The following is an 11,044-nucleotide window of genomic DNA, read 5'->3' on the forward strand; positions in this document are numbered from 1 at the left end:
AATTTTAATCTGATTTATTAAATTAACATTTTTATTGAATGTTTACAATTATCTACATTACAGAAAATGTTGAAGATAGTACAGCTAATATTCGAGAAAATGAAAAAATATTAAAAGCCAAAATAAGTAAGTGAATTATGGAGTAATTTCTAATTTTGAAAAAAAAATATGTTGTATACGAAAAGGTTTATAAACCAACCTTTGCTCACCCACCCCTCTAAATACACTTGCATTGCATAGTACAATGAGATGTGTATAGTAACGTATTAGAATGTATATTTTATTTGCCTTGTCATTTTGAATGATGTTCTATTGATATTCCCCTTTTCTAATAATCAGTCCAAAGAATTTCGAATAGAGTTCACTATTAGTATTTCTAACATAAAATTGAGTAGTTGAATGTTCTGAATTATATAAATCTTCCCATCAAGATTCAAATCAGGAGATTACATGAATGTAATTGGTCCAGTATGATTGAGCGATGATATCAATTGTATACACAAGATTCCTGGATCTGCTCTACTCTTTGTTTCTATCTTAAGTGATATGTATCACATAAATTTAACGAAGATGTCTACGGATGCCTTCTTAAATTGACGAATAATAAACTGATGAATATCAATCATACATCACTGACTAATTCTAATTAAACAACTATCAGAGATAAACATCCACAGAACAGCTATTTCGTTCTTGTATAAAACTCTCAGTAGTCTACTAACATCACCCTTTTAAATATCAAGACAAGGAGTGTATCCACTTTGCTCAAGAGTCTCATACTGATTACTTTCTAGTATAGAATGATTATCTGAATGAGTTCAGTTCATGATGTAAACAATAAACTGTACAAACCTACAAACCTACTCTAATAATTATTTAGCTAAAACATTTTTTAAGAATAAAACTGAATACATTTTTTCGTATTAATGTATATCTGTTTGTTTTAGATAACCTTAAGCAGAATCTAGTGGAAAAACGCAGAACAATTGAACAATGTACGTGTATAATAAAAGATAATTGTCCACACAAATATCACATGATTGATTTTAGATGTGAGATGTAAAAGTAAACAACAAGAAGCAGAATCTTTTCATGGATTTCTTAAAGGTTTTTACAGATATTATAAAATAAACTTTGTTTCTATGCAAATCTCATTACATACATAGATCATTACATTGATTGATTTCAGTCATTTCCTATTTTAATCCAATTGAATTAGATTATAAGTTGTTCCGCATGTTCATTACAATAACTTCTGAAAGTTGCATAAAATTGTAAAATTATAGTTGCCCTGATAACATTCCTGAATATTTCAGATTATTTCAGCGAACAGTATTCAATTGAAAACATGTATACACCATGTTTCATATTGTAGTGAACAGAACACGGGTGGAGACAATCGAATGCATTTAACACAAACTTACAGGACTGGTTAATAAAATCTAACACTCATAATGTAAATGCTTAATTTACAAAATGTCCACCAGTTGTCTCATAGTGACTCAGACTTCATTGTTCTTGCATTTTCATACAAATTGCATCTTGTTTCCATTTTTTTACTGTTCGATCCTCTTGTCTCTTTGCTGCCAGACCTTCTGTTCACAACTAACATCAAATACTACTTATATTAATATAAGTAGCACACACCACAATATCATCCAGATTCAACAATTAATCTCTTGTATATTATCACTACCGAGATGTAACCACATCATTTGAAATGAATGAAATAGTGGGCTTAAATAACATGACAGTTTCATGTTGACGGTTATTTGTTTCCATATATTCATCTTACTATTCAGGATTATTTTAACTGAAGAGAGAGTCACTTACTTGTTGTAGAGTTGATTCCTACTCATTTGTAATTGGTCAGATATTCAATTATCTACTTATTAGAATGTTTACGCATGTTATTGACAAGTATCTTGCTAACATAAAACGACAGTGAAGTTTAACTGCTCATACAAGAACTCCATCATTGTTGCACACTATATCATCGTTATTGTATCTTCTTTTATCTTCGCACTCACTTCCGCAAGTTTGACAGAATAACGCAGAAACTCATCAAGTTCCTCTACTGTCGAAGGGTCCTTGGAATTTTTTTTCCGTTTATATTCTTTTACCACTAATTTAGACTAAAGTTCGATATTGTTTTTGCTAGATGTCATCTTATTTAATTAACATGCCAATGAAATGAATAACTATTTCTTTTCATTTAAATCTTTTAGAAATAGAAGGATCATTAGCATTCAGGATACTTATAACGTGTATGATTTCTTATTTTACATGATTATCCATATGATATGATATTATATACAAGCTCACTATCGGAAACATTCTATTTACGACATTTATTCTTGTACAATTATCCTATTCAAAAAGGTTGTGCAAAACTTTAAAGAGGATAATCAACTTGCTTTTATGACAATGCTCTATTTGAATTGAAGTCAACTTTACAGTTGATTGTCATGATAATATGTTTCGTATTGTTTTATGAAATTAATTTTGTCTACTTTCTTTGTATTTCATCAAAACAATAGTTGGTAATTTTCCAACTCTGCAGAATTGCCTCAAAGAACAATTAAAGATATCAGAAAGTCAGTGAAAATATTCTTGAATATTTAGCTATCTTAATAAAATATCCGTTATCACTAGGTGTGCCATTTTTCTTTCACTTTACTCAACTATTCTCCATCCAAATGAACAATTGATTGGTGCCCTGTATCTTACACTTGTTGGTAGAAAATGCTGACAAAGATATTCGTGGAGAAAATGCAGTTGTTCTCGAGTAGAAGCCTGCATTTTGACGAAATCCTCCCATTTTCAAACAGCGAGAAATGTGCTACACTCATATGATTTTGAAATGGTGGAGGAGATTTGTAGCTCAGGTGGATGATGTTTGTGATGGAGTTTTGTTTTCTGAGCTGGATGGTTTAGTCGTGGAGCTTTCATCGTTCTTCTGAATGAATAAACAATCCAGCTCCGAGAACTAAACTCCATCATAATAAAATATACATTTTTTGTTCGATTTAAGCGTGGTCATTACTCATTTGTAAATTAAAGAAATATAAATAACATCTCACCATAGACAAATTGGTAATGAATAAATTATAGATAAACACTCCAGTGTCCATAACTCAAAGACAAGTAGTATTTATTGTTTCCTTGCTCTCTTGTAATCATTCCCTTCAGTTCAAATTCATAGTGAACAGTAATGAAAAATCTCACAGATAATTACGGCGATCACTTATATGAATATTTTATCATGAAAGTGTCTGGATAAATACAAACACAATAAAACAACCGATGTATAGTCGATTGATTACATATGATATTAGGAAGTATGGTTAACTAATCATTCAGATCAAGGTTTGAGATAGCATTAAATGGAATCATCGTTTATACGGGAGCTCCATTGATATAGCGAAATGATCATCACTACGATACTGGCTAAGAACGTTTGAGTTCAATTCATAAAACACAGCACTTATACAGTTCACATTAAAGAAAAACTGAAGTATAATACTTAGTCACATTTGATAGACATTGATGGACAGATAAATTTTGTCGGATAGATAGATAGCTTTAAACAGGATAGAACGAATCAGATCATTAAACAATGCTTCTATGAATTAAAATAGCATAAAGAATTCATCGTTTTATTTAAATCAACATTACAAAGTGAAATTATCGACTTAAAACTGTGGTGTGAGTTACTTATATCTACATAAGTAGTATATAACGATGGTCAGATAAAGAATGTATTTCAGTGTAAGGTCGAGAAGAAAAAAACAGAAACGAAGAGCAATTAGTATGAAAATGTATGAACAATGAAATCTGAAACGATGGACTGATATTTACAAAAGAAACAATCAAGTTTAAGACAATAGATTGATATTTTGCAAATGAAGTATTTACTATATGGTTGTCAGATTTTAGTGAGATGTTCTGTAATCGTGTGCTCAAATACGTTCGATTGTCCCCACTTATGTTCTTCTTCACTACAGAACCAATAATATAGAAAACAATTAATTGTTACAATAAAATTTAAGAAAATGAACCATTCCTATTTACACAGTCTTCTGTTTACACTTAGTTGTTGGCTGAGACTACTGAAAGATTCAACTTATTTTATTTATTTATTTTAACACATAGATATTGGTACAGGGAAGCACCAAATACATATGCGCCACACAAATCTCATTCGATATGTGTGAGGGCTGTGATACTGCCCGGGTGCCCAAACCGAGGCAGGTGGTTTTCTCAGATGGCCACTCCCCGAGCCTTCGACCTGAAGGTCTGATCCACAAGGCAGTGGAGCATAGTAAAGAGATGCAGTCCCTTGGTAGCCGGTGACCAACAATTGGTTCATACGCCATTTCTTCCCTCAGGATACTGGAGCTCATGTGCACCATTGGTTTGGAATCCGGTTAAAGCGCTGGACATTCGCTTTTCGTCCTCTCATTTTCGCAAACAACACCCACTTCACGAGAAGGCAGTGAGTGGGACTTCCTTGGCAGAGGCTATATACACATGGCCATGTGAGAGCATTTCGAGAGGGAGAGCGGACTCTTCCCACTTTCGGCCGTACCAGGGCACCTGATAACTTTTCTAGTTCAATCAATATTATAATGTTTTACAAGCAAAATAATATTTTGGATCATTTATGACATCAGGGATGTATATCCAGTCAGACATTTGGTATCCAAGACGAATTTTCACAGTTTTTATCCGCTTTAAATATTGATGTTCACTGGTCGCATAGTTGATCAATTTTAAAAGCGTTGTCAAGTGAAGTAATTTTTTTGTAAAAAAAACAATGTTATTTACAGATATGAAGTCTAATAACAATGAAGAAAAGTGCAATCAATTTAAAACATTCCCTGAAGAAGGTAAACAGAAATAAATGATCTTTATTATATATCAGTATGAAAAGTATGAGGTTGTGCAGATGATTGAATTTCATTGGAATAAAAAAAAACTGTTCTAAGTTTGATAACTATCGAAAACCGGCAAGTACTTGACAGATGTTAAGTCATAGTATGGGACTTCACAATAATGCTCATGTATGACATCGTAAATGAGAATCAAACACATCTAATGCTTTCAGTTTATCAATAGTTGCCTAAATTTGATTGGTTCGCGGTTTTAATGAAATGATTATCTGTCTACTACCTTCGTTTGTTAATAAATTCTTTGAATGATTTTTGCAACAAAAGGGTAACACTGATAAGCTCATTGAATTACTCAGATGAAAACATCATATTTTCCAAAAGTTTAATGCTTTTTGATCGTTTGATCAATTTTAACAAATCAAACAGAACATGATTTGCGAAATGAACTGAATTCATACAATTTCAAGAAATGTCTTCCATTGAAATTGGCCTAAAGTGACATCTGTTATGTTATTTTATGCAAAGCTTGAAACAATATTGAACTGAACTTCATCAGCTTATGGAAGTCTAGACACGCCATGAATTCACGATATTCTTCTCGGTTGATGTGAATTTTACAAATGTGTTTTGAATGTTCATAATTGGGTTTAAATTATTCTCCATCGTGCTAAAGTCTTAGATGATCTGGCTCTTCTATCGCACACGCAACAACGAATTCAGAAGAAGACCAGTGTATCAGCAGTCTCAGCAGCAGTAGGTCTCAATATTAACAAAGGTAAAAACAAGATTCTCCGATACAACACAACATGCACCAATGGAACCACAATTCACGGAGAAGATTTGGAAGATGTTAAAACCTTTATATATCTGGGGAGCATCGTTGATGGACACGGTATATCCGATGCAGAAGTGAAGACGCGGATCGGCAAAGAAAGAGCAGCATATGTAGAATTGAAGAACATCTGTAACTCAAAACAACTGACAACCAACATCAAAGTCACAATTTTCAATACAAATGTCAAAACGGTTCTTCTGTATGGGGCAGAAGCTCGGAGAACTACGAGAGCCAGCATTCAGAAGATACAAGTGTTTATTAACAGTTATCTACGCAAAATACTTCGGATTCGTTGGCCAGGCACTATCAGTAACAACCTACTATGGGAGAGAACGAACTAGATTCCAGTGGAGGAAGAAGCGCTGGAAGTGGATAGGACACACATTGAGGAGATCACTAAACTGCGTCATAAGACAAGCCCTCACATGGAATCTCCAAGGCCAAAGGAGAAGAGGAAGAACAAAGAACACATTACTCCGAGAAATGGAGACAGACATGAGAAAAATGAACGAAAATTGGATAGAACTAGAAAGGAATGCCCAGGACAGAGTGGGTTGGAGAATGCTGGTTGACGGGGTAACAGGCGTAAGTAGGAAATGCTAAAGTCGGAGTTTGCACATAGTTTAGTGTATAAACGTATCAATATTACATGGACAACAGATCATCTAAGAAATTAACGACAACAGGTTGATAATTCGAAACCCTGTTAACGTAATTCAAGTCCTTGTACAAATCACACAAATTCATAAACTTCTGTTCATGTTCGATATTTAAATGGAAACAATAAGCTTCATCAATTAACCACAATTACGATGGCTTGCTACTCAAAATTTGTTCTTAATATTGTCACTACTCATATTTTAATTCGAAAGTAATGGTGTTTTTTATGAAACATAATTTAAGAAAGCACATCATATCTATAAATAGATAGGGAAACAGTAACTCGATACTGTCAAATGCAGTGGATAATTATTTTTAAAGTTATTGATTTGAATACTTTATATCCATTGTCAAACTGACAATGGATGATAAGTTAAGATGAATTTTGTATAATACTTCTTAAATTGACAAATAACTTTCTTTCCCTCTCTTCAGATATTAAGGATCTAGATGACTTGATTGCTAAAAAATACATGAATATAAAGTCGTTTAACAATGGACTATGTAAGTAAAAGTCACACAACATTGTATGTTTTTAGCAGTGGAATCCAGAACGCGCGTTTCTTCCTATTTGGGATTCGTCAGTTAGATGTACCTGCATCCCAGTGTTGATGTTCACTCACATCAATAGGAGGAGTCAAGTAAACAATACCAAGTGAATTTAAACTTCACCGCATTGCAAAAGCATATGACTATCAGGACTCGGTAGCTAAGTGCATAACGTGATAGGGTTTGAAGCGGTCTGTACTGATTTCGAGCTCCAGAGTGAACATCAACTCTGAGATGCAGGCACATCCAGCTGACGAGTCCTGAATAGGACGAAATGCGCGTCCTGGATTCCTCCGCTAACCACTATCCATATTTGCATATAATGCTTGTGACTTAAGGCTATATCAAGGCAATACGCGTAGTATGCACATATGCCAACATGAGACTGATCAATTTCAGTCCTAAATATCAATGGGAAGACTTAAACAAACAATATCAAGTGAATTTATTGTATGTTTTTTACTAAAAATGTAACTGTTGAGATCACAATGTGAAATATTTTGAATTCTTGTAATCATATACACACAAATAGTTCGTTTATTACCATATGAATCATGTAGTTGTAAAACGATGAATTGTGAGAACTTGGAAAAAAATTAAAAAGGCGTTAATATGGCTTATTAAATTTGTGTAGACAGTTAACTACTTGGAGTTAACATCACTTCCAATAAAATGATAAATATTTTTTATTGAGATCATGAACCAATTGATGTTAGACTATCATCAAAAACCTGGAAGCACTGGACGACTGTTTCGTCCTATTGTGAGACTCCTCCTCAGCAGTGGTCTAACATCAATCAAAAACATAATAATCTTCATAACCCTATAGTGAAAATGATAGATTAATAATAAATATTTATTTTATTGTACAAAATATTCACTTGATTTTTCTCTGATATTTCAGTTATTTACGATTTCGCTGTGAGAAATGTTGATGAATTAATATCTTTAGCAAAGAGAATTGGTGGTAATGCAAATGAGATTTTCTCTCTACTTTATCTTAATAATCAATTATTTTGTGCTATTTTATGTCCATCTCTATGTCAAGTATTGTAATATGATATTATTCGAGATTGACTTATTGTATTTAGACTTGTCCTGAGAATACGACGAATGCAACATATTTAATAGTTATTAAAACAATTGATCATGTCAGATTCAATAAAGTTACTGTTAGATTAATACTTGTAGTCAATGAATATATTTTAAGTTGGTTGACGGATAAGATGAAAGACAACAAATCTTTCAGTTGTTATAAACTCTATAATGACTGATAGATTAACTATGTATTCAATGATATGTGATACTCAATATCCATTGGCCGTATACCATCAGCAACAACCTCTCTGTGAGAGAGAACAAACCAGCTTCCAGCTGAAGAGGAAATTAGGAAAAGACAATGGAAATAGATAGGATATAGATGACTGAAATCATCAAACTGCATCACAAAACAAGTGTTAACTTGGAATGCTGAAGGAAAGTGGAAAAGTGGAAGGCAAAAGAACACATTACGTCGAGAAATGAGTAGGAACTGGAAAGAACTGGAAAGGATTGCTGATGACAGGGTTTGATGACGAGTGCTGATGAGCGGCCTATGCTCCTTTACGAGGAGTAACACGCGTAAGTAAGTAAGTAAGTAAGTAAGTCAATGATATGTCTTCTGATTGAACGCTACTTGTTAGATATGATCATTACTGATTATTATATCGGAATCGCTTATCACTTATACTAAAAAATAAGGAATTACTGCAATTCCAACGATGAAGATTTCTTAACACTAGATAAAATCACATATATGTAAAGTAATTAGAGTTATAAGAAAATCATATGCTACATATCATACTGAGCATAGTCAATGTTCATTAAATACAAGAATATCGTATGTTATACTGAATAGAATATCATACCGAAAAAACAGAAACAAACACTAGATGATTATTATTTTAAGTAAAAGAATATCATATTTAGTTGAAGCTAGACATTGGCCGGCAAGCTCAGTGGTCTAGTTGGTTAAGCGCCTGGTGCGAGACCAGTAGGTCCTGGGTTCGAATCTTGCGGAGGGCGGGATCGTGGATGGGCACTGCTGAAGAGCCCCATACTGGAACGAAACGGCCGTCCAGTGCTTTCAAGTTTTCCATGGTGGTCTAGCTTCAATTGACTCATGATTTCAACCAGTGAAATATCATATTTACCTTTACATATTGTTATATTAATCAATCTATTAAATGTGTAGAATAATTGGAAATTTCTTTCTTTTCAATTTCAGGTTTTCTATGATTTTAAACAAAATCATGTTTGATAGTGTTCATTACATTGTAATAATCATATTAGTTTAGAAATGTTTTTTTTTTGTTGAGATTATTACATAATTGTATTGACATATAATTGGTTACTTTATGAATAAAGTTTAAATTTAAAGAAAAAAAGTAGATTTGTCTGATAAATCTTGTTTTATTCTGTTAAAAGTATTTTGCAAACAGTCATCATAGGTGTTTTCAAAGGATTGCTCGTATATCTTAGGGTCACCAAGTAAGTAATGCAGATGTTAGGAAACAGGTACTAGGTAAGGTTAGCAAATCCGTTGATGAAGTAGTGAAACTTCACCAGTTGAGATGACTGGGACACGTGTTAGGTATGCCCAACCACCGACTGCCCCGACGTGCGATGTTTTATGGTGTAGGAGTAGGTTAGAAGAAAGCCAGGGGTAGCCAGGTCAAAACATGGCACAAATCCATGAAGTCATTGACAAGTGAAATGTGCCATGTTAGTAAGTGTAGACTACCTGGTTGGGATCCGCAAGACGAAATCAACCGATGGTTAGAGACCTTGAATGATATGACTCAAAATCGTTTGCAGTGGCGCAGGTGCATCCACTTTTTGTGTTCTCTCAAATTCTAATCTTCTGAATTCTTCGTATCCCTTTTTTCTCTTTCTGAATTTATTTCACTGAACAACACTTTTTGAATAACATTTTCAAACCCTAATCTTTCCGATTACTGCCTGAACTTTTACTACCTCTACCACTACTAGATTTGAATCGACAATTGTATCCATGTGCTAATATGGTATGGCAACTCGAACTGATGTACGTACGTACGAAGTTCTGCGTTGTTGCTGACTGACTAAATAAACGTGGACGAACCTGTTTCATACCAAGCTGCCAAACCATATTAGCATGATAATTTGAAATGACGATAAAAAATATAGAATCCTTAGGTGTTTTAACAAGTCTCTGTGAACACAGGATCTAGAGAACGATAAAATGTGAAAGTATCTTTCAATTGTGATCGATTCTAAACCATGTCATTCAACATCTCCGTAGTTGACGACCATAGTCCAGACAATCTTAATCGTCATCAGTTTCCTTACAGACTACTTCTACATCGGTCAGTATCATGCATCTAACTTGACGGTGGTTTGACTAGTGTGATAACAGTCCGATCCAGTCTCATAAACCAAATTACGGAGTTTCTGAAAAGGCTTTTAAAAAAACCCACTTAGCGATTCCACAATGAGTCGCCTAAACAAGGCTTTCATCGTAACTCTAGGTGATCAAGAGACCCTGTATTATCTCATCATTCACACTCAACATATATGTGTGATCTGCATATATTAAGTCGAGAAACGAATCTATAATTAAGAGATCAGTAATTGCAAAGATGAACAGAGTATGACCTGTAAGAGGACGTTCATAGTAAAGGCAAATCAAAAGTCTGATTGTAAGGAACTGATAAACAGTATATATGAACCCAGAAACTAAGGGTTCATAGCTTGAAGTAGAACACACAGAATCAGAAACAACTAAATCAATTGACATTATAATGAAACGCGATGTTTGAATAAGGTTTAGAGTAGTTAACAAATATTTACTGAAATTTTGAGGAGAAATACTATCGGAATCGTTGACATACAACTAATGGACATAAAAAATACCTTCTTTTAAATATCATATATTTACGTTATGCAAACAGTATGTTAAACTGGAACAACATTATGTTCTCCATACATTTAGTCTCATGTAAATTAACATTTAATGAGCCACAATCACTTATTCCTGAATATTTATTATTTTACCCTAAACGTTTTAAAAAATTATGTCAGAAAT

General features: G+C 33.5%; 1 protein-coding gene across 1 annotated transcript; it reads left to right on the plus strand.

Annotated features, from left to right (window-relative positions):
- Positions 1-958: 958 nt before the first annotated feature.
- Positions 959-9,383, plus strand: MS3_00008455 (uncharacterized protein; the record flags this gene model as incomplete). Its single annotated transcript, XM_051216793.1, has 7 exons — positions 959-995; positions 1,051-1,107; positions 2,229-2,267; positions 2,541-2,597; positions 6,826-6,894; positions 7,844-7,906; positions 9,206-9,383. Coding segments are annotated over 7 exons (333 nt in total), but the record flags the coding sequence as incomplete, so codon positions are not given.
- Between the last annotated feature and the right edge of the window lie 1,661 nt (positions 9,384-11,044).

The sequence above is a fragment of the Schistosoma haematobium genome, chromosome 6 (genome assembly GCF_000699445.3).
Source record: "Schistosoma haematobium chromosome 6, whole genome shotgun sequence".
Taxonomy (NCBI): domain Eukaryota; kingdom Metazoa; phylum Platyhelminthes; class Trematoda; order Strigeidida; family Schistosomatidae; genus Schistosoma; species Schistosoma haematobium.